Genomic DNA, 24,899 nt, shown 5'->3' with positions numbered 1-24,899 from the left:
GGGGAAAGGAAGGCCGTTAGGGTTGCTGTGTCTAGCACAGCTCCCAGGAAAACAATTTCTTTTGTGGGGTTTTGCTTTGATTTTTTCTCGTTGATGGTGAACCCTAGGGAAGTTAGGAGTTTTCTGACAGAGACAAGGTCCTGGAGCAACTTTTCTTTGCAGTTCACCTGAATGAGGTAGTCATCCAGGTAAGGGTAATTCTGTATACATCTCTTATCTGCAGAAAGCTATAGCCGGGGCCAAGCATTTGGTGAATGCTCTGGGAGTAATAGATAAGCCAAAGGGCAGTACAGAGAACTGAAAGTGCAGACTGCCTGCTTTGAACTGCAGGAATTTTCGGCACGATTACTGATCGGGATGTGGAGGTAGGCATCTTTTAGGTCTAGTGTCACCAGCCAGGCATTTTGAGTGAGCATGGGCAGGAGCTGCTGCAAGGTTAGCATTTTGAATCTGGGGACCACCAAAGGAGGAGTTCAGTTTGGATAGAGCCAGGATGAGGTGCCAAGTGCCCTCTTTTCTGGGGACAAGGAATAGTCTGGAGTAAAAACCTTTTCCTGTTTGATCCAGAGGGACAGGTTCTACTGCCCCCTGGGATATTAGGGTTTTTACCTGTTTTAATGCCTCTGCCCACTGGTTTGGGGGGAGGTCTGGGTACCCTCTTGGAATTGGGAGTTCGCTGAAGGAGAATCTGTATCCCTGAGAAATTACTAATACCCATTGGTCCTTGGTTATACAGACCCAATTATCCTTGAAGACGGTGAGCCTTCCTCCTAGTTTTAGATGAGTGAAAGAAGGACAGAGGGGGGAGGGAAGAGTCATTGTGAGTGCTTACATAGAAGCTTGGCGTAGAACTCCCTGCCTTGGAGGCTGAAGTGGTCCATTGTTTGTTTCTTTGCTGGCCCTCGGATGGGGGCCAGGAAGTCCTGTCCCAGAGCGGCTGACTTTGGCCCTGTCTGCTGGGTGCAGGAAAGGCCCAGTGTTTACAGGGGAAGTTACTGCTGAATCTGTGTGGTTGAACTTGAAAGAAATCTTTTACTATTTGCATAGATTTTGCTTTGTTTTCCATCTTTTTAAGCACCTCTTCTTTTTCCCCCCAAACAGGTGTTCCTTATATAGGGGTGCATCAACAAGTTTAGACTGAACATGATCAGGAAGAGGCTGTTCCTTCAGCCATGCATGTCTTCTAATAACAGATCCTGTCACTGCTGCCCTGCTAGAGGCTTCTAGGACATCAAATCCACACAGTAATGAGTGCTTGGCCAATTAACAAGCAGAAAGTAGTAATTCTGCCAGCTCTTTTTTTTTTTTCTTTTTTAATTGTTCCAAAGTGTGTTGTTTTAACAATTGGGTGCTCTGACAGCTAAGGTTGCAGAGGTGTATACTTTCTTATCCCATCTGTCCAGAGCTCTGGAGTCTTTGCCAGAAGGAAAAGGATTCTTGGCAGAACAAGTCTTGGCTCCTCTGGGTCCCTGACCTCAAGGTCTGCAGCAGGGTTCCTGTACAGGTACTTGAGAGAATCCGGTACTCTGTAGTACCTGTCAGGTTTAGCAGGGCATCAGGGGCTAAACTGGATTCAAAGAAAACATCATCCACCACTTTTAGAATAGGTGGGATGGCCAGGGATCTGTGCTGGGGCAGGTCCAGAAACTCTCCAAGTCATTTCTTTGACTGTGGGTAGTCCTGAGATTCCTACTGAAAATGCTCCCTGAGGGAGTGAAGGGTTTCCCCAAAGGCGAAGACCTCTGGAGGGGAGGCAGAGGGGATGGATTCCTCTGCATTTGAATCCTCAAAACAGTTAAGGGCTGTTGTTCCTCTTCAAAGGCAGAATAATCAGAATCCTCAGACTCCTAGTCTGTCATAATTTCTGGAGAAGGAACCCTTTTCCTTTTTGGAGTGGGGGCTCAAGTACCTTGGATAAGGGAGATGAGATCCTCCACCATTTTAAACATTTGGGCTTGGGGTGGGGGAGCAGTAGCAAGATGGTGGCCAGAAGCAGATTTCCTTGGAGTGGCCTGGCTTCGAGGCCTAAGAGAAACCATCGGTCTCTGAGGAACGGTAGTCGGAAGAGTAGATGTTGTGTTTTGTCTAGAATCATTAGTGCGAACAGCCTCCTCAGAAGCCGGTGCCTGCGTCACAACTACAGACCCAACCGAGAGAGAGACAGCCAAAGGCTCGGAAGACTAAGTGGATTTCTGAGGCATCCAACAGGGTCTCGGCAGAGGCCTGCATAGAAAGCGAGTCGGGCATCAGGGGCTGCAAAAGCGCCTCACTGAACTCCAGAGAATTCCAGAGAACTGACGACTTGCTTAGTGGTAGTGTCGTTGTAAGGCTTAGCCTTATGTGGCCTGTCTCTATCTTTACGTTTTTTTGGAATGTCGGCAGAAGTTTGGCTGACGGACGCCATATCGAAATTCGAAGACGGAATACGAAAATAATTCTCTACAAAAAAGAGCTCTATGGCGAATGATTCTCAGATTAAACAGGGCACAGAACTGGCAACGAGGGACGCTGCAGTCTGGGCCTAAACAAGTGATTCAGTAAGAATGAAACTCTCGGTGTGGGATCTGCTTTCCACAGGCGAAGCAATTTTTTTCGAACATCTGTTAGAGCAAAAAAAGGGTCCCCAATAGGGTACTTAGCTTTAGACGTTTTCAGCTGAAATTCGACTTCTTGCAGTGAACAACCGGCACTCGTGCGAACTGTTATGGGCTTCACGGTAAGAAAGAGTGATGTAATGACGTCGGCTACCTTGCTTTATAGCACTGACAACCTGACATCAGACTACAGGCGACAGCAGCCGGGGCACAAAAACACTAACTCTGGTATTCAGGCCGGCCGAGGGCTACCACAGCAGGGATAACCCACAAGTGATGACTGCAACAGTGAAACATGAAGAACATCCATACTGCCACAGTTCCTTGGAGGAAGAGGAGCACTGTCCAGGCATTTTCAGTGCATGCTTTCAGCCAACCAAGCCTCCATCTGGTTTAGCCCAATAATCAGTGCAAGTAAGCATGCAGTCACAAGGGGTGGGCGTTGTGTATTCAGGCAGTGATGCAGGTAGACTGCCCCCACCCCCCCCGTTCAAAGAGTGGGGCTAGGCCATTCAAATGGCCTGGTACTGGTGAAAACATGTGCAGCACAGCAGCACACACATCTGCTTGAATGATGGCTCTTCTGGATGGCAACTGCCCCCACAGTTCTGGGGACACCCCACCACTACAGAGGAGCTAATGGGCTGAAGTCCAGCCTGAGGATGCTTGATGATCAGCAGGCACTAGGGCTAAAAGAACACACAAATCGCTCTCTCATGCATACCCAACCCTAGAAAGGTAACTCACATGTACGTCCAATCTACTGTACCACAAACTTTTCTCCATTTTATCTTATTTTCTCCAAATGCTATGCACTTGTTCAGACTCTCAAATCACATAGATCCCATTCCTTTAACTCTGTTTAACCAGTATTCATACTTGCTCGTTTTGTCGATAACCATTTAAAATGTCAGGACTAGCTAGAGTGAGTCCCAAGATACAGAGACAGATTGGCCAAAAGATCAGACTTTGATAAACTAAGTCCCAGATACCATTTCTAGAAATATTCCCTTTTCTCTGAGGTATGGTAATACTGGAGTTGGAATATATAAATTCAGGGAATGTGAAGGGCATGTCCTACCCCCCCCCCCCCATAACAAAAAAAAAAAAGTTGAAGGAGAAGAGTGACTTTTGAACTTCACTTTTGTTTTCAGCCTTTGTTTTATCAGCTTGTTGGCATCAGTAGGGAACCCATTTTGTTTCCTCCACTCATTTTTGCAGGTGTTTTGTACCACCTGTGGGGGATGTGTAGGATAACCTCAGGTGCTGGTACACTAGTCCTCCTCTATTGTTACCCCTTCTTTTTCCCCCTCCATGGCTCCACCTCCCAATTTGTTCCATTTTGATATTCCAGTCTATTACCCTAAACTTTTTTCTATTTTAAGGTGATCAGATTGTACTATAGGACAGCTGGCACCACAGAAACGAAGACCTACATCATTCTAGAGATGGCCCACGAAGGAAGCAATTTTTGAAGACAAGTACAAGAATAATAAGATACAAGAGTAGTACAGAGTGTGCCAAAAGTGTCAAGATAACAGTATCACGGCTCTATAACTATGTGAACATATTAACATGACTGGTACTAAAGATTTGGCAAACAAGCACAATAGCTGCACAACTGGATAAGGTTAACAGATTTATTTTGTTTCTTTCCAGAAGCATGGGCTACAAGGTTACTACCAGAACAGCAACAAAGTCTTCAATAAATGAGCCTGTAAATACCTGGTCAAGTACTCAAAAAAGCTTCCCCAACAAGCAAACAGTACACACAAATTGGAAATCATATTCACAAAACTCTTTCTTACTTATCTGAAAACTCCACTTATATGACCTTGCAGTTATATTCTGATGCTTCTCTCTGTGCTTGTCCTTCTCGCCATCTTTACTGTTAAGAGAGGATAGTCGAGCAAGTTTCTGTGGCTTAATTAAGCCACCATGCTTCAATGAAGTGCATTTACTTGAACTCTCTGTAATCGAGAGGTCTTCACTGTCACTGCTATGACCTAAAAGAACAAAGGTTTTGCATTACTACACAAAAATGAGCTTCTGAAACACTTTTACTGAACAAATAGCTATTTCTGACAATGCCATACAAATAGTGAAAAAAAAAATACATTTACCTAGGTTAACTTGCTATAAACAAACTGCACTTAATTGCAGGAATGAGAGCTATTTGAGGAAAAAGCCTCTGCAGAAGTCAAATGTTGAGATCCTGTCTTTAGAAATCCCCAGCCTAGCACAATGCTGAAATGCCTCTAAACTTCCTGTATGGCACACTCATGAGATAGCATAAGCTATTTTAGCTGCCCCTTGAAGTGCTGGTAACCAGTTAAGCAAAAGTATATCATTACAGTAGCACTGATACAAGCTTAACAGTAAACCAGATGAGTTTGTATGGTGACCCGGAAAAAGTGAAAAAAAAAAAAATTCAAGACACACTACAGGAGCTTTCTGGAAGAAAAGAAAACTATGTGGTCAATCTGTTAATGGAACTGGTAGTGCATAAAGAATAAAAACAGAAAAGTAGAAAATATACCATGATATCTTAAAAATTAGCATTATATTAAAGGACTAAGTTAAAATGAATAACAAAGAGACAAAGAAATACAAAAGACATTAATCAAACACTCCTTCAGAATATATAAAGGGAAAACTGACACACACAAACCAGGCATGAAGAACTCCAGGAAAACCTTATACTTTGATATTCGGGCCGACCGAGGACAGCGGACTACCCAAGTGTAAGGACTGCAGCAATGTGAGATGAAGAACATCTGACACACACAAACCAGGCATGAAGAACTCCAGGAAAAGTTGACCGAGCTGCAGGACAGGTCTTGGAGAGAGAATAGTTATTTCACTGAAGCTCATGAAAACATATGAATGGCAGAAATGTGTGGCTTGTATGAAAGATTTCTTCAGACATTAACTGGTAAACTTCCTATGATACACTGATTGATTGAGCACAATGTATGTTTGCCCCAAACAGAGCCACAATGATGAAGAAGCCAAGCTAAGTTATGTCATCACAATAAACAAAACATGCTGGAGGGATAGGTTCCTGACCCAGAGACTCAACAGACTCTGGAATAGATTGCCCATACATGTCAAGCAGAGTGCCTCTTTGGACCTCTTCAAGAGGAACCTTGACGAATGGATGGAAGAAAGGAAATTCACCCCAGGGATCACGTCAGTTGCCCTGCTAGACAGGGGTCCAGGAAAGTAAATAATGTGGGAAGAAATAGCCAGGGAATTGTCATGGCTAGGCTTGTATAGGCCCTAGGGCTGATAGCCTAGTACCAACCTATGAACCAATGAACCTATGGCAAAAGAGCACATCACTGAAAACAGCTGAATCTCGTGTTTATGATCATTTCTTGGGACACACTTAGAGCAGAAGTAATCAGTTTGTAACTGCTACACAGCTATGCAGACAAAAATAAATGACATTTAAGTTACATTGGTTTGCTTACTTCAAAATGTTGCTTCTGAAGGAAGGGAAAAAGTACAGTTTTGTACCTACCATAAATGTAGATGTCCGATAGGTATGCATCTGCAGTCATAACATATGGGGTTGTCCTGCCTCAGGCAGCCCTTCGGTCGGCCGGATTCCAAAGTCTGGGTCTGGCCTCGGCTGATGTCGCACTTTCCCTGACGTCAGAGCTTCTGGGGTATAAAGGCATCAGCCAACGCCATTTTCCTCAGTGTTTCTTGCCCCAGATGCCAGGTGCCCTCTAGGAAGGCTAAATTTGGATAAATGTAGAATGTTACAAACAGCAGCAAAAAAAAAAAAAAATATATATATATATATATATATATATATCTACACAAACAAACAAATACACCATAATAGATTCCCCCAGCTAGCTGAAAGAGGGGTAAGCACCCTAGGAATACCACAGAGGGGAAGGAGGGTGGGTAATCCTGACTGCAGATGCATACCTATCGGACATCTACATTTATGGTAGGTACAAAACTGTACTATGTCCTTCAAGGATGCATCTGTAGTCATAACATATGGGTAGAATACCATAGCCAAACTGGGGGAGGAGGTACTAAGATAAGGATGGTGTAGTTAAGATCCCCTGTAAAACTGCAGTTGCAAAGCCTGCTCGGGATCTGGAGTATAAAGGTAGATTATAATGCTTGGCAAATGTATGCACGGAGCTCCAAGTAGCAGCTTCTAAAATGTCCTTGGTAGCCACCCCTCGTAGGAAAGCTGTACTGGTGGCTGTGGCCCTTGTGGAATGAGGCCTGATATTTTCAGGAGCTGTCTTTCCATGAAAAGAGTAGCAAAAGCGAATGCAATTTCCTATCCATTTTGAAATTGTCTGCTTGGAAATTGCTTTTCCTTGCACCCCAGTTGCATAGGCTACAAAAAGTTGGTCAGTTTTTCTGCTGGTTTTAGTTCTGTCCAGATAGTAGCGTAGTTGTCTGTGTATATCCAAGGTGTGCAAGAGTTTTTCTCCTTTGTTCTGTGGGTTAGGGAAGAACATAGGCAAATGAATAGCTTGGTTCAAGGATACCCTGGATACCACCTTTGGCATGAAAGTAGGATTGGTTCTCAAAGACACTCTATCCTGGTGAAAAATAAGGAAAGGCTGCACTGCCATTAATGCCTGTAGCTCGGATACTCTTCTTGCTGAAGTGATTGATAGAAGGAAAGCAGTTTTCCAAGATAAAAACTGTAAGTCTGCTGATGCTGCTGGTTCAAAAGGAGGTAGTGTCAATTTTTCCAGCACAAAATTGAGATCCCATGCAGGTAGAGGGGGTCTCCTTGGAGGTTTAACATTTTTGATCCCTCTCAAAAATTGTCTGAGTAGAGGGTGAGAGAAGATAGGAGGATCCATATTGTATTCTGCTGAAATTGCTGAAGCATGAATCTTAATGGAAGAGTAAGACAGGCCATTGTGGAACAATTCTGCTAAGTATTCTAGGATGTGTGCTAGGTTTGCCACTGTGACATCTGTGCCCTTTGATGTGCTCCAAATGAGGAATCTCTTCCATTTAGCTGAGTATGTCTTCCTTGTGGAGGGTCTGCAAGTCTCCAGGATAATGTCCTTGACCCTCTGAGATAAGACAGTTTGGTTTGGTTTTAAGCAATTTTCCAGGCAGTTAGTTGCAGAGTTTTCAAGTCTGGATGCAGGGTCTTGAAACTGTTCTGCGTTAGAAGAAGAGGCCATAGGGGTAGAGGCCATGAGTTCGCCTGAGACATGCTTTTCAGTAGCGGATACAAGTGTTGTCTTGGCCAGTCCGGAGCTATTAGTATCACCTTTGGCTGTTCCTCCCTGATCTTCAGTAGAACTTTGTACATCAATGGGAGAGGTGGGAATGCATACACTATTAGGGCATTCCAGTTGAAAGAGAGAGAGTCCACCCTCCAGGCTTGTGGGTGGGTATGTCCTTGAGCAGAATTTCTTCAGTTGGTGGTTGAGAGGGGAGGCGAACAGATCTATCTCTGGCAATCCCCATTTCTTTGTTATGAGTTTGAAGATGTCTGGATGCAGCATCCATTCGTGAGCATCCGTGGTAGTCCTGCTTAAGCTGTCTGCTAGTGAATTCTCTTTTCCTGGTACGAATATGGCCTGCAGCTGGATATTGAGATTCAGGCCTAGGTTCCACAGATCCATTGCCATCCGGCATAGAGGGTAGGAATGCGTGCCTCCCTGTTTGTTTATGTACCACATGACCGTGGTGTTGTCTGTCCTTATCAGCAGATGTCCTTGCTGGAGGAATGGTTTGAATGCCTCGATTGCATGCTTCACTGCCAGCATCTCCTTTTGGTTTATGTGCAAGTTTAGCTGTCCTTGAGGCCATAGGCCTTGGATACATTTGTCCTCCATGTGTGCTCCCCATCTTAGGTCTGAGGCGTCCGTGGTGATGGTCTGCCTTGGTTTTGGTTTGTTGAAAGGCAACCCTCTGTTGGACTGGCAGGCCTGAGCCCTCCACAGGAATTCCTTTTGAAGGCATGGAATGATTGGTCCCATGGTTTCTAGACTGTGTCTGTGTTGAGACCATACATTCCTTAGGTACCATTGTAATTTCCTCATATGCAGCCTGGCATGTGGGATCAAGATTATGCAGGATGCCATGAAACCCAGGGCCTGCAGGACTTTCCTTGCACTAAGCTGAGTTTGTCTTGTCAAAGTCATAAAGTAATCTGGAAGTTGTTTTTGTTTTTCTTCTGTGAGAAAAGCCATCTGAGTTATTGTGTCCAGATCCGCACCCAAAAAGGTTATCCTTTGGGATGGCACTAGTCTTGACTTTTAGATGTTGACTGTGTATCCCAAGGCCTGTAGCAGGTGTATGACATAGGCCAAATTCTTTATCAATTTTGTCTTGTTGTCCGCTTGTATTAGGCAGTCGTCCAGGTATGGGTAGATTTGAATTCCCTGAAGTCTGCGATGTGTAATTACTGATGCCAGGCATTTCGTGAATACTCTGGGCGCAGTAGATAAGCCAAAGGGTAATGCTGAGAATTGATAATGCTCTGATCCTGCAAGAAATCTGAGGTGTCTTCTGCAATCTGGTCGGATAGGGACGTGCAAGTATGCCTCCTTGAGATCTAGAGTCACCAGCCAAGACTCCTTGCCCAACATGGGAAGAAGTTGCTGTAGGGTCAGCATTTTGAATTTTGGTACAATGAGATATGTGTTCAGTGCGGACAAGTCGAGAATAGGCCTCCATTGGTTTTCTTTTCTTGGTACAAGGAATAGTCTGGAGTAAAATCCTTGGCCTTGTTCCATAGATGGTACCCTTTCTATCGCTTTCATCTGAAGTAAATTTTTGATTTGTCTTAAAGCCTCTGGCTTCTGGTTTGGTGGTAGGTTTGGCATTCCGCTCCTTTTTGGTAAAGTGTAGAAGTGAAACCTGTATCCTTTGTCTATTGTTTGCAATGTCCATGTGTCCTTTGTAATGCAATGCCAGTTTTTTGAGAATAAAGCCAGCTTTCCGCCCAAGGGAGCTTCCAGTTGTTCCCTGGTAGGCGGAATCATTGTGTCTGTCCTGTGGTAGTGGTTGTAGTTGCAGCTGTGGCACTACTCCTCTGGTTGGCAGGCTGCCACTGACGGCCCCTATAGGCACCCTTTGATTGACCTCTGCCTCGAGGGCGTCTATTCCTGCCCCTCTGTGCTCTGGAGGTGTCTGGAAAGGACCAATTCTTGGAAGGCCAGTTTCTGCTGAACCTCGGAGGTTGGACCTGTAGAAATTCCTTTACTGTTTGCACAGATTTTGCTTTTTCTTCCACTTTCTTTAGACTCTCCTGTGCAGGGGAGCCAAATAAACTTTGTTTCTCCATTGGAGCATCTAGGAGCTTAGCCTTGACATGGTCTGGCAGGGATTGCTCTTTTAGCCAGGCATGCCTACGAATTACTGCCCCAGTCATAGCTGATCTAAATGAAGCCTCCAGTGCATCATAGCCACATTTTAAGAAATGATTACTGACCTGATGAGAGTTGTGTACCAAATCCTGAAGGGATTTACGGTCTAAAGGTTCAGAAGAAGAAAGCTTCTTATTCAGCTGATCTAACAAATATTCTTGGTACTGTATCATATGGAATTGACAGTTTAATGCCCTGGCAGAAAGAGTAGCAGATGTATAAACCTTTTTACCCCATCTCTCTAATGCTCTAGACTCTCTTTCAGAGGGTAGGGGGTTTCTGGACCTGCAGCATGGGCTTTATACAGGTGGAAGTGAGAATCCGGGACCATGTAATATCTGTCAGGTTTGGCAGGGGCCGGGGGAAGAGAATCAGGTGCAGAACTAACATCATTATACACATCATCAATTACAGTTAGCACTGGTGGTATGGCTAAGGGCCTGTGCTGGGGCAAATGTAAAAAAGTCCTTAGTCTTTTTCTAGAATCAGAAAAATCCTGACCCTGCCATTGAAAGTGTTCCCTCATAGAGTGCAAGGTCTCCCCAAAGGAAAATTCTTCAGGAGGGGAGGCCGAAGGGATAGAATCTTCAGCATCTGAATCCTCATAAGGAGAATAGGCCCCTTCCTGATGGTCTGACAAATCAGATCCATCCGTGGAGTAATCAGAGGAGACAGGTTCAGAGGGTTCAGTCCTAGGCCTTTTGTCTGGTGGAGGTTGTGAGGCCCTGTCTGGGTGAGGTTGGGAACCCCTAATCAAGGATATAAGGTCCTCAGCAAGACTGAGAATCTGAGAACTTGAGGAAGGCCTCTGAGAAGTAGATTTGGCAGGTAAAGCTTTTGAAAGTTTGGCAGCTTTAGCCCTGGAGAAGGCCTTAATAGACATAGAAGCTGGGGGCCTAGCTGCCCCACGTGCAGGTGTAGAAATGTCCAATGGAATGGTGTCGGACAAATCTTGAGCGCTAGCTTCGGTAGGGATTTCTGAAGCCGACTCAGCCGGGGCCTCTCTGGCCTCGGTTGTCGGAGGTATGGTTTCTGTCATAGTAAGAACAGAGGGCTCGGTTTCAGCCGAAACAGAGACACTCGCGGTAGGCCTAGCCGTGGTTTCAGCCGAAACGCTGGGCGAGTGTCGGTCCTTTTCCCTGCGTTTTTTGGCCAAATGCGTAGTCGGAGTCTCCGACGGCATTTTATATGCAAAAGCGGATCCGAAAAATTCTTCTGCAAACTCCGACCGACGTCTAAGAGTCTGTCGGTTGAAGGAGGCACAGGCTAAACAAGCTGATACGTCGTGGTCTGGGCCTAAGCAAGGAAGGCAGTAAGAATGGAAATCCTTATGAGGTATTTGTTTCCCACAAGTTAAACAATTATTTACTTTGTCTGACATCAGCTGAGGCAAGAAAGAGTCCCCAACGGGGTACTTAGCTTTTTTCGAAGTCTTCGGTAGCTGAAATCTCTGGATCTGACCGACCGGCACTTGCGAACAGCTTCTGCTTCGGGCACTGTGCGGCAAGAAAGACTGAGGAAAATGGCGTCGGCTGATGCCTTTATACCCCAGAAGCTCTGATGTCGGGGAAAGTGCGACATCAGCCGCAAGAAAGACTGAGGAAAATGGCGTCGGCTGATGCCTTTATACCCCAGAAGCTCTGATGTCGGGGAAAGTGCGACATCAGCCGAGGCCAGACCCAGACTTTGGAATCCGGCCGACCGAAGGGCTGCCTGAGGCAGGACGACCCCATATGTTATGACTACAGATGCATCCTTGAAGGACATCAAGAAGTTATGTACTTACCATAATGTTCCATCTGTGTTATTCATTTTCATTCAACTGATGGGTTCAGATCAGACTCGGTCATTGCTAAAGCTCTTGTCAATCAAAAACACAAGCTTCTCCCTTACCCATAATGTACCAATCCTAAGTTACCTCGGATCTTGTTAAGTACACAACTTCTTTATCTAATGTCAATTTTCATTTGATCCTCATCTGATGGGATTGAGTCCCCAGCTAACTAAAATCCTGGATGGACTCAAGGAAGGATGTTCCCCGAGCACAGCTGAACCAAATGATGCTCTATCTCTGCAGACCAGATCCAATTTGTAATAAGTAACAAAGGTATGGGGAGCAGCCAAAGTAGCTGCTGTGCATATGTCATCCACGGATCTCATGGAAAGAAAAAAACAAAGATGTTACCATGGATCTAGTTGAATGAGCTTGTACTGGTTGTGGTACGGTAAAGCCCATCCTTTTTAAATAAATAAATGAGATACAATCAGTTAGCCATCTGGCTAAAGTTACTTTGGCAAGTGGCTTTCCCAATTTCAAGTCTGTAAAGGAAACAAACAACTGTTCTGTTACTCTTATGTCTTTTGTTCTATCCAGATAAACACATAATTGTAATTGTCTGTGAACATTCAGCAAATGTAACATGTATTCACCTTTGTTAGTAAATCTGGGGGAAGAAAACTGGCAAATAAATGGACTGATTGATACTGGATTCTGACACCACCTTGGGAAGAAAGGATGCATTGGTTTGTAATGTAACTCTATCCTTGTGAAAAATCAAGTATGGAGGTTTTGAAGACTATGCTTGAATATCTGAAATTCGTCTATCTGATGTAAGGGCTACTAGAAAAAACATTTTCCAAGTAAGATACTTAAGGTCACACTTAGCTGCTGGGTCAAAGAGGAATATACAGAACTGCCTGCAGTACCAGATTAATGTCCCATGGGGGAGTAGGGTCTTTAAAAGGAGATCTTAAAAGTAGAATGCTTCGCAAGAAAGCTCTGCACAACTTGAGAGGCTACTGAGAACCCTAAAATCCAAAGTTTGATATTGCTGCTAAACTAACTTTAACGGGTGAAATACTAGCTCCTTCTTCAAAAAGTGGGAGCAAAAATTCAAGGATCTTATGTACTGGAGCTGAAAAAGGTTCAATATGATTTTGATGTGCCCAACACAAAATCTTTTCCATTTTCTGGAATAGAGTTTACGTGTTGAAGGTTTACATGAAGATAAGTATATGCTGGATAGTGGAAGAGAGCATAGGTTGTCTAGCTATTAACAGAACTGGGGAAGCCAGGGCATCGGCCTGAGGTTTGATGCGTCTGGAAGGCTCATGCCTGTCGGGTGAGTCAGGAGGTATGGAAATGGATACAGAATCCAAGGTTGGTGAAGTAAGCAAGGCCAAAGGAAGGGGAACCAAATCTGTTGAGTCCAGTAAGGTTCAATGAGGATGACTGCTCTTCAACATGGCAGCTTTCTGTAGGAATTTTGAAATTAGTGGGATTGGTGGATAGTCATAAAGTAGACTGGTGGGCCAATCGTGAAGTGGAGCATCCCTCGGTGATTACCCCTGTGTGTGTGTGTGTGGGGGGGGGGTTAGGGCAAAGTAGCTGCTGCATTTGTTGTTTAGTGGAGAAGCAAAATTATCGCAGCAAGGCTGGTCCCACTAATGGAAAATCATTTCCGTCACATTCTTGTTGAGAGACCACTCGCAAGGTAGAAGAATGCACCTGCTCATCTTGTCTATCATCACACTGGACTTTCCCGGAATGTGTGTTGCTATGAGAAAGTGACTGGATAAGAACTCCCACTGCCACACTCTGAGCGCTTCTTGACACACGGGGTAAGATCTGGTCCCTTCCTTGTGTGTTGATGTACCAAACTACTGACATACTGTCCATTTGAATTGCAGTCATCCCTGAAGGGAGAGCACCTTGGATGACTTGCAATGCTAAAAGCACTGCTGTCACCTCTAGGACATGGATATGCAAATTGGCCTCTTCGGGGGACCAAGTGCCTTGAACTGTTTTTCCCAGAAAGTGCCCCCCCCCCCAAATGGGAAGTGTCTGTGGTCACTATGGCCTTGGGCTGATAGGGAACAAACAGACGACCTTCTAGAACCTGATCTGATGGAATCCACCACCTGACATCTCTCTTGCATATGTGAGTGATTCATATCAGAGTTGACGAGGGTTGGTAAGATACTGACCACTGTGTTGTCAGTATCCACTGAAGAATCCTCATGTAAAATCTGACTAAAGATACTAGTATCACTGCCTCTGACATTGCTCCTAGAACTTGAAGAACCAAGGGGGCTGAAATTTTGGTACTGTAGATTATTTTTCTGACCTGTGATCTGATAGTCTGAACTCTTGAGGGAGGCAGTGAAGCCATCACTGACTGTGTTGAACAGTGCTTCTTATGAATTCTATGAATTCCAACTTCTGAGTTGATTCCAGTTGAGACTTGTAGTTTATGGTAATCCCCAGATGAGAACATGTCTAGAGAAACTGATCTCTTGCTCTTACTAAATGATGCCTAGTCAGGGTGGTAAAGAGCCAATCATCCAGATATGGAAACACCTGGAATCCTTGCAGTTTCAAGTTAGATGCTATTACTGCCATACATTTGGTGAACACCCTGGGGGCTGTGGTGAGACCAAAGGGCAGAACTCTGAATTGATAACAACTGGCTCTCAGCAAGTACCTTCTGGATTGTCTGCCCATCTTTATGTGATAATATGCATCCATATGGTCTATTCAGCACATCCAATAATCCTTGCCCAGAAAAGGGAGCATGGACTGAACCATGACCATCCGAAACCTGGTGCATCACACTGACTTGTTTAAGTTGCTGAGATCCAAAATTGGTCTCCAGTCTCCTGCTTTCTTTAGAAATAAAAAGAACCTTGAGTAAGTTCCACATTTTATCTGGTCTAGCTGGACATTTTGGGCAACTCTTTTCTAGCAGCTTTAGTATTTGAACTGCTGCTTGTTCCCTCTGACTGGGTGGAACACTGGGGATTTTTCTTGAGATTGGAAGTGGAAGGGAAAAGGCTATTGCATAACCTCTGGAAATAATCCTCTGCACCTGAGTATCTTTATGTTTAGTCAAGCTGTCTGGTGCACGAATACATAGACCCCAGAGTGCCTCCAGAGGTGGACAATTGGGCCTCCTTTCAGGAGCGTCGGTACGGTCTGTCAAAGACAGAATCTCTGGATGCCTGGTTTTGCAGACCACCTCTGCCACGGGGGTGTCATCGACCATTTGAGTTCCCTCCTCTGCCCCTGGGGAACTTCCTCCACATGTATCCTGGAAAGGACCCTGGGATTCCTTGAACCACATAGTCAGACCACCTTGTTGATTCCTAGAAAAGGATCTTTGAGGGGTTGAAAAACATATGCCCACTACAGGTAGGGTCATTCCATCCTTCACACACCTGGATAAGTGTCCTTTACTTTGGGGCCAAACAAAGAAGCATCGTCAAAAGGAGTACTGATGAACAAAGACTTGAAGAGCTCCGCAAGATCACAAACACATCCAGGCATGTCTCCTGATGGAAATGCCTGAACATGCTGCCCATGAAGTTCCTTTAGGGCAGCCAACTAAGAAGTCAAGGATGACTGGACCTCTTAAAAAACAAAGTTGGAACAAACACAGCTAGGGATTACAGAATAAAATACATTTATTCGACCAGTAAGCACTTTCACGTTCTTGCAAAGGTGCTTCCATCAGACAAACATCAGTAATCATTCAATTAACATTTAAATACTCTCAACTGAATGACATCCAATGGCGTAATACTTGCAACAAAATTAAAACATCCAATCAGGTATCCTGTAAATATACCACTTTAAAAATCATTTACATGAAATGGAGAAAGGAGTAAGAGAACATTTATATGCAATAGAGAAAGGAGATGATACAAATGTGCTAGCCAAACATGTCTCTAAAAATGATTCCAGGCATAAGTTTCATTTCATGGTGTTAGAACTCATTCACAGAACTCCAATGTTAGGCGGTGTTAGGAATATCACAGAACGTGCTGACGTTAAATGGATAATTAGAGTACAAGCAGCTAAGTCCCATGGGTTAAATGACAATATTTCTTTAAAACCTTTTTTTTCAACAGCCCTTTATCCCACTGATGTACATTTATATTGTGATTCATTGTACTTGGTGTTTTAGGTTTATTTTATACACTTTCAAATATTGTTATTTTCATTATACTGTTTTTAGTGTATTTTTGGAGTTTTTTATTTTTATACATGTTATGCAATTTGATTACCTTATTATATTTTATTCATTTATTATATTAATGCTTCAGATATTTAGATTTATTTATGCACATAAGTATCCAATGAACTACTAGATTTTGGTATTTAATTTATCGTAGATGTTCTAAGGGTTTTGCTTCCACCTTTTGGTCACAGCCTGTCATATCTCATTTACTCCAGCTGTATATATATATTATAACATTGAGAGTAGTGAACTTTACTCTTACCATCTGCATTTGGATTGTTTAAGAATTTGATGCAATATCTTGACAATATATGGCATGTACGTATGGTATATAGTTAGTTGTTTTTGATATGCGTATCTTTTGAATGTATTTCTTAGATGATGATCATGTGAATGCCTTTGTTCTGAACCAGATGTGACTGAATTGAATGCTTTGCATATGCACACATTTTACGTTTGTATAATATAGTGTTTTTAGTTTTACTTCTGCTGTTTTTAGGTACATTACATATTTACGAGCTTGACAGTTCATGGATATATTTTGAATTAGATGCGACTGAACTGAATGTTTTACACACATATATACATATTTTTTATGCTCACATGTTTTTAGTTTTACTTCTGCTGCCATTTGGTATATTATAGTTAGGAGCTCTACAGTTTAAGGATATATTTTGCTATGATTTTCACAGATGTTTTTCTAATATATCATGTGACATTAGATACAGTGTTTTATTTAAATTGCTTTGACAGTATTAAATTTGATACTTTTGCAGTTTATTATGAATTTTATGTTCATGGGTATAGTTAGTACATGGTTTTTAAAGTGGTATATTTACAGGATACTTGACTGGATGGTTTAATTTTGTGTAAGTGTTGCACCATTGGGTGACATTCAACTGAGAGTATTTAAATGTTAATTGAATGATTACTGATGCTTATGTCCGATGAAGCGTCTTTGCAAGGATGCAAAAGTGCTTAGTGGTCGAATAAATGTGCTAGATTCTATAATCCCTAGTTGTTTGTTCTGACTTCGGTTCTTGTTTTTTTGTGTTACTAAGCAGAACTTCATCCTCTTGCTATCTCTGTTTTTTTTTTGCACATAACTGGACCTCTGCAAAACAGATTCTGAAAGGGTATTTGAGAGTTCCTTAATCAAATCTCTCTCTAATCTTGCAAAAATGTCCCAAATAATTCAGCAAACTTAAGATGAAGGTCTCTAAAGCACAGATATGCTTCCCAAACCTGTCCATCGCCCTAGAATCCCTGTTAGCTTCCTCTTGCATAATCTCTTTCGAGGGAGCTCTTCAGAAGGACATTCTGGACAGGTTTCGGAAAAGAAGGGTTCGCCCGTAGGAGGATCCTGGGACTCTGGGTCTCTACACCTGCATGGCGTTGGTAATGCTGAGACAGACACTGGTGCCTTTGGGGGTGGAATGGCTGGACCTGAAAGTGTGGCTGTCCATGGGGACAGTGTTCTCCTTAAAGCTCCCTGCCCATGATCAGAGGAAACCCCTGGATCCGAAGAACCAGAATGTCTCCCTGGCCCAATGGGGGGCGACTCCGAAGCAGTGGTAGGAGCTGAACTCACCGCGCCAAAGCCCCTAGAGGCAAGATCGGATCCGAAGAAAACTTGGCCTGACTTTCCTCCCCAGACCCGACTGAACAGTGTCGGCTCCTAAGATCCCGTCAGATGGCGCCGAGGTAGTCCGAGCGGTAGGACGCGGAGATCCTGGAGCAGGTCTCTGCTCCGACGGTTCCACCACTAACAGTTCCATGCATTCCAGCTCCGAAGCCAAAACTTGAGTTGGGAGGAATCAATGTTGTCGGGATAGGTGTAGTTTGTTCCGAAGCCTTCTGGGCTGGTTCCAATAGGACTTTTGCCAGCACTGGTGTCCTCAGGAGTCTCTGCACCACATGATCCACATCGTAGTCAGAGATGCTTCTAGAGGATCGAGAAGAGGAAGCTGGGGCTTCCAGTGGTTTGAACAAAAGAGGATCTTAAAGTGGGAGATACCGGCTCCAGTGCAGGGGACCGGCTCCTCACTTGTAAAACCAAAGGCTCCGAAGCTAGTGGCGCCGAGGTAGATGGTATCACGGATCCCAGAGCTTCTGTAGTCATCCGAGATGTTTTTGCTGTCTTTTTTAATGGCTCCGACAGGTCTGAAGTAGAAGAAGACCTTTATGAACTTTTAGGACTGTCCGAATTATGAGTTTTCTTAGTGCTTTGCTCCTGTTCCAAAGCCTCTTGAAAAGAAGATTTCACCAGCCCTCTCAAGATTAATTTGTTCTTCCTTTCCTGAAGAATTCTGGAGCTAAAGGAGTGGCAAACAGCATATGACTCCTGCAAGTGAACTGCCCCTAGGCAGTAGACATTCTGTGTGGCCATTAGTAGTGGACATCTTTTGGTTGCACTTGGGGCATTTCTTAAATCCCAACTTCACCTCTTTAGCTTGCTTAGACATGTTCAAACACTGACGACAAAAAAGAAAAAAAAAAAAAAAAAAAAGGCCCTCTCAGTAAAAACAGGCTCAAAGCTCTCTAAGCTGAACAAGCTTGTTCAAGCAGAAAAGACAATATTTTTTGTAACTTTCCACAACAAAAATAACACCTCTAATATGTGGAAAAAGGGGTGACTACAATTAGCACACAACACAAAAACAGCCCTCCAACTAAAACGGGCTAACAGTTCTTTAATCTAATAATGACAATTCACACTCAATTAACACGCCTAATGTGTGAAAAAGGGTTGACTACAGATAGCACAAAGTACAAGAAAGTACAGTTTTGTACCTACCTTAAATGTGGATGTTCGAGTGTATACACTGCTGCAGTCATTACACTTGGGATATCCTGCCGTCAGGCAGTTCCCCAGTCGGCCTGAGTTCCAAAGTTTTGGTCCGGCGTCGGTTGTTGTCACCTCCTCCCTGACGTCAGTGCGACAGGGGTATACAAGATGCAGCCAAAGCCATTTTCTTCAGTTTTTCTTGCCCCAGATGTCAGGTGCCCCCAAATAGGTAGGCAATTCAAATTGCTAATAAAACATACATAAGAAAAGTAAACAACAACTTTCAGCTACCAGCAAATACTCCCCACAGGTAGTAAAGGGTAGAAGACATAGGTACGTACCAGCAAGTAAGAGGGAAAGGAGGGCGGGTAACCTGGACTGCAGCAGTGTATACACTCGAACATCTACATTTATGGTAGGTACAAAACTGTACTATGTTCATCGTGTTACACTGCTGCAGTCATTACACTTGGGTAAAATCCCAAAGCTGAGGTAGGGTGGCTGGTTCTATAAGGCATTAGGGGTGGCTATAAGGCCCCGCAGCACTGCAGTGGCGAAGCCAGCTCTGGATTTAGAGTATAGAGGCAGATGGTAAAGCTTGGTGAAGGTATGCACAGAACTCAAAGTTGCTGCTTCCAAAATATCCTTGGTAGGTACTCCTCTGAGGTAGGCAGTTGAAGTGGCTGTTGCCCTGGTGGAGTGAGATCTAATGCTGCTAGGTACAGGTTTCCCATGGTGTGTATAGCAGAAACGTATACAATGTCCTATCCATTTTGAAATAGTCTGTTTTGAAATGGCTTTCCCCTGTGCTCCTGCAGCATAAGCTACCAATAATTGCTCAGATTTTCTGAAAGCTTTGGTTTTGTCCAAGTAGAAGCGTAACTGCCTGTGAATGTCCAAAGAATGCAGTAGTCTCTCCCCTTTATTCTGTGGTTTTGGATAAAAAGTTGGCAGGTGAATAGTTTGGTTTAGAGCCACACTGGATACTACCTTTGGCATAAATGTAGGGTTAGTTCTTTAAGACACCCTGTCCTGGTGGAAAACGAAGAAAGGTTCCACTGCCATTAGTGCTTGTAATTCTGAAACTCTTCGTGCTGATGTTATTGCCAGGAGCAGAGCAGTTTTCCAAGAGATATATTTTAATTCTGCTGTGTTAGATGGCTCAAAAGGAGGTAAAGTTAATTTTTCCAAAACAAAGTTGAGGTCCCAAGTTGGAGTAGGTGCTCTACGGGGCAGTCTTATGTTTTTAGCCCCTCTGAGGTACTGTCTTAGCAAAGGATTAGAGAAAAGTGGTGGATCCGTGTTGTAATGAGCAGAGATGGCAGTGGCGTGGATCTTGATGGATGAAAAGGAGAGGCCTTTGTCCAGCATCTCAGTTAAATATTGTAGTATCTGAGGAATGTTTGGGACAAGAGGGTCAAGGCTGTGAGCCTGGTTCCAGGCACAGAATCTCTTCCATTTATCCGAATAGGCTTTCCTGGTACTGGGCCTTCTGGCCTCAAGAATGACATCCATAACAGCTTTGGAGAGAGGCATTGCTTGCTTGACTAAGGAATCTTCCATGCAGCTAGGTTTAAGGTCTTTAGCTGGCTGTGTAGTATCTGATTGTTGTGCTGAGTCAGCAGATGTGGGATTTGAGGCAAAATCCAGGGTGGTCCTTGTGCTAAGTTCTTTAAGATTGGGTAACAGTGCTGGAGTGGCCAGTCTGGTGCAATCAGGATCATCTTTGGCTCTTCTTGCCTGGCTTTTATGAGTACCTTTGGCAGGAGAGGTAGTGGTGGGAAAGCGTATACTTGTAGGTTTTTCCAGCTGAATGAGAGGGCATCCACTTTCCATGCTTGTGGATGGTAACTCCTTGTGCAGAATTTCTGTAGCTGGCAGTTCATTGGGGATGCAAACAGATCTATGTCCGGGCTCCACCATTTCTGTTATCATTCTGAATATTTGTGGATTCAATTCCCATTCGTGGGTCGTCTGCCAGTGTGTTTTTCTCTCCTGGCAGGAATTGTGCTTGCAGATGAACTTGATAGTTTAGAGCTGTGTTCCACAAGGTCATGGCTTGCCTGCAGAGGGGGTAGGACTGAGTGCCCCCTTGCTTGTTAATGTACCACATAACTGTGGTGTTGTCTGTCTTTAGTAGTAGTTGTCCTGGATGCAGCAGGTCCTTGAAAGCTATAAGGGCATTTTGTACAGCTAGAATCTCTTTTTGATTGATATGAAGATGCCTTTGTTCTGCGGGCCACTTGCCCTGAATACATTTGCCTGCCATGTGTGCTCCCCAGGCGTAATCCGATGCATCTGTTGTCAGTGTTTGCCTGGCTGTGGGTTGAGTAAAAGGCTGTCCCTTGTTGAGGTGACAAGCTTGAGCCACCATCGAAACTCCTATTGAAGACAAGGAATTAGTGGTATAACTGTTTCCAAACTTTGACAGTGTTGAGACCATACATTCTTTAGGTACCACTGTAGTTTCCTCATATGCAGTCTGGCATATGGAATTAGTAGTATGCAAGATGCCATGTAACCCAAGGCCTGCAGAATTTTTCTTGCAGAGAGTTGGGTCTTTGTTGCCATCAATTGAAAGTATCGAGTCAGTTGTCCTTGCTTGTCTGGCATGTGATAAGCCATCTGGGCCGCTGTGTTCAAGCTGGCACCCAGGAATATTTTCTCTTGTGAGGGCACTAGTTTTGATTTCTTTTCATTTACTGTGTATCCCAGGCAACTTAATAACTTTTTTACAATCGCCAGATGCTTTAGAAGAATGTCCTTGATCTCTGCTTGAATCAGGCAGTCGTCCAGGTACGGATAAATCTGAATTCCTTTCTGTCTGCAAAATGCAATTACTGGTGCCAGGCCCTTTGTGAAGACCCTGGGCGCAGTAGATAAGCCAAAGGGCAGTGCAGAGAATTGATAGTGCATTGTCTGATAGGGACATGCAGGTATGCCTCTTGAGGTCCAAGGTCACGAGCCAAGCATTCTTGCCCAGCATGGGAAGAAGCTGCTGTAGTGTCAACATTTTGAATTTCGGAATATCCAGGTAAGTGTTTAGAGAAGAAAGATCCAGAATGGGCCTCCAGGCTTTGTCCGTTCTGGGAACCAGAAAGAGTCTTGAGTAAAATCCTTGTCCTTGCTCCTGTGGTGGTACCTTTTGAATAGCTCTCATATCCATGAGTGCTGTAATTTGTTTTTGAGCCTCTGCCCATTGATTTGGTGGCAGATTTGGCATTCCTTTTAACCTTGGCAGAGTGTGAAAGTGGAACCTGTAACCTTGAGATACAATGTTGAGAACCCATTTGTCTTTGGTGATCATATGCCAATTGTGATAGAAAAGTGCCAGTTTTCCTCCCAAGGGGGCTGCCAAGAGAGCTGTTTGGCAGCTGTAGTGGGAAGTCATTGGGGCTGCTTTTTATATGGTTGGGGCCTGTCTTCCCCTTCTTTCTGGCCGGATGCAACCCATCGTCGAGGCCTGTAAGGACCTTGTGGTTGACCTCTACCTCTTGGACGTCTGTATCTGCCCCTTTGAGGTCTGTCTGTAACTGGAAAGGACCAATTCTTAGTTGGCCAATTTCTGCTAAATCGAGGAGGCTGAACCTGTAAGAAATCCTTCACAGTTTGCATGGATTTTGCCTTATCCTCTATTTTCTTTAATACCTCTTCTGCCTCAACTCCAAATAACACATCCTGCTGCAAAGGTGCATCCAATAATTTTGCTTTAACATGATCTGGTAACATATGTTCTTTTAACCAAGCATGTCTTCTAATGACAGAGCCTGTAACTGCTGCTCTACAGGACTTGAAAGAATCAAAACCAAATTGCAAAGTATGTTTTCCCACTTGTTCAGCTGCATGCAATAAATCCTGCATTTCTTTAAAATTAGGAGGATCTGAATCCGGAAGCATTTTTTGTTTCAATTGAGACATCAAAAATTGCTGATATTTTAGCATGTGAAACTGGCAATTTAAGGCTCTCATTGCTACAGTTGCAGACGTATATACTTTCTTTCCCCATCTGTCTAATGCTCTGGAATCTCTGTCAGAGGGAACTGGATTCTTGGCTGATGAGGCCTTAACCCCTTTGGGTCCCTGTGAAATAGTTTCAGGGTCTGCAACAGGACTTTTATACAGAAATTTGTGAGAGTCAGAGACTCTGTAGTATCTATCAGGTTTAACTGGGGCTGGAGGTAAGGAATCAGGATTTAAGCTGGATTCAGTATACACATCATCCACAATATCTAACACTGGCGGAATAGCAAGGGGTCTGTGTTGAGGTAATAAAAGGAAGTCTCTGAGCCTTTTCTTGGATTCTGAGTAATCCTGAGTAATCCTGGCCTTCCCAATGGAAATGCTCCCTCATGGTATGTAAGGTTTCCCCAAAGGAGTAGTCCTCAGGTGGAGAGGCTGATGGAACTGACTCCTCAGCATCAGAATCCATGTCATAAGGGGGTAAAGAATATCCTAGGTCTGAGAATGAATCTGAAGAGATGGAGACCTGGTTGGATGAGTCATAGTCTGCATCCTGTCAAGGTCTTTTATCAGGAGGGGGATGGGACCCCCTGATCAAAGTGATTAGGTCTTCGGCCATTTTGAGCATTTGTTTCTTAGGCATGGAGGCCTGTCCTGGAGAATGCTGTATTTGTTTCTTTGTTTTTAAAGGGGGCTTAGACGTGGCAGAGGGTTTAATGCTTAACTGAGTAGGTTTGAAAACACCCTCTGAAGCTGCGGGTAGCTCAGCTACTCCGGATCCCTCTGAAGGGTTAGTTTCGGTAGGCTGAATAACTTGTGCGTCCGAAGGCCCAGCCCTCTCCACGTGGGAGTCAGAGGTGGCCTGTGGTTCTACAGAAGCGGCCTGTGGTTCTACAGAAGGCGCCTCGCTGAAAACCAGAGAACCAGTGACTGGCCTAGAAGAGGCTTCGTCGTCAGTTTTGGGCCTCGGATGCCTATCCTTGTCTTTGCGCTTTTTATGTATTCCGGTTGTCGGAAGTTCCGACGGCATGGTATTGTTGAATTTTCTACCAAAGTAATGTCGGGCAAAATCAAACAGACGTTTAATAGCGCGCTTGTTAAACCTAGCACAAAACCGACAACCAGAGACATCGTGGTCTGGGCCTAGGTATGGGATACAATAAGAATGGAAATCCTTATGAGGTATTTGCTTCCCACAAGAAATACAGTTACTAACTTTTACTGACATCGGTCTGAGGCAAGAAAAAGTTTCCCCAACGGGGTACTTAGCTTTGTAGAAGACTTCGGTTCTGGATTCGGAATGAAAATCTCAGGAGACGGCCGACCGGCACTTGCAAACTGCTTTTGCTTCGGGCACCGCACGGCAAGAAAGACTGAAGAAAATGGCGTTGGCTAAATCTTATATACCCCTGTCGCACTGACATTAGGGAGGAGACGACAGCAACCGATGCCGGACCAAGACTTTGGAACTCAGGCCGACTGGGGAACCGCATGAAGGCAGGATAACACAAGTGTAATGACTGCAGCAGTGTAACACAATGAACATCAGCCCTCTAACATAAATGGGCTAACAGTTCTACGATCTAATAATGAAAGTTCACAATCAACACACCTGTAAGGATAAATGTGAAGTAATATGAATCGAATGACTGAGTAACGAAGCAGTCACACAACACACACACACACACACTATAAACAGTTAAATATACCACTATCAAGTATATACATACATATATATCTAAATCAAAAAAACTTAATTCTAATAGAAAAGTTATAATACTAACTCTACAGTAGAAGAAAATCGGGATAGAGAAGTATACAGGCCTAAACCAAACACTGCCAATAAACTTGAAACAATGCACACTTTAAACAAGCGGAAAAACTGCTAATATGAAAAACGCTTTGGAAGATAGTACTTAAGAGATTAAATATAACACTGTTTTCCCAAAAAATATGGGAAATATAGTCTAAATATATCCAAAATATTCAAAACATTTTTCAACTTGGCAAGAGCTGGAAGAAATCACTCAATCTTGTTTCAGCGGCAAACGAGATCTGAGGAAGGAGTAGAGCATCATGGGATAGGGAATAAGCCACAGGCTGGTTGAAGATCTTGAACTTTAGTAAACAGCCAAGTTGGAACCTAGGATCGGTT

At 43.9% G+C, this 24,899-nt stretch overlaps 1 protein-coding gene across 1 annotated transcript in view; it reads right to left on the bottom strand.

Annotated features, from left to right (window-relative positions):
* The window catches only part of ARID4A (AT-rich interaction domain 4A), an 877,572-nt gene that overhangs the window by 64,372 nt on the left and 788,301 nt on the right, over positions 1-24,899 (bottom strand). The window contains exon 22 of the mRNA XM_044073577.1: positions 4,403-4,600. Coding sequence (XP_043929512.1) covers positions 4,403-4,600 — 198 coding nt within the window. The remainder of the gene's footprint in view (positions 1-4,402; positions 4,601-24,899) is intronic.

This window comes from Protopterus annectens, chromosome 6.part0 (assembly GCF_019279795.1).
Source record: "Protopterus annectens isolate FY-2018-M chromosome 6.part0, PAN1.0, whole genome shotgun sequence".
Classification (NCBI taxonomy): Eukaryota; Metazoa; Chordata; order Ceratodontiformes; family Protopteridae; genus Protopterus; species Protopterus annectens.
This window is presented reverse-complemented; position numbering and strand designations above follow the sequence as displayed.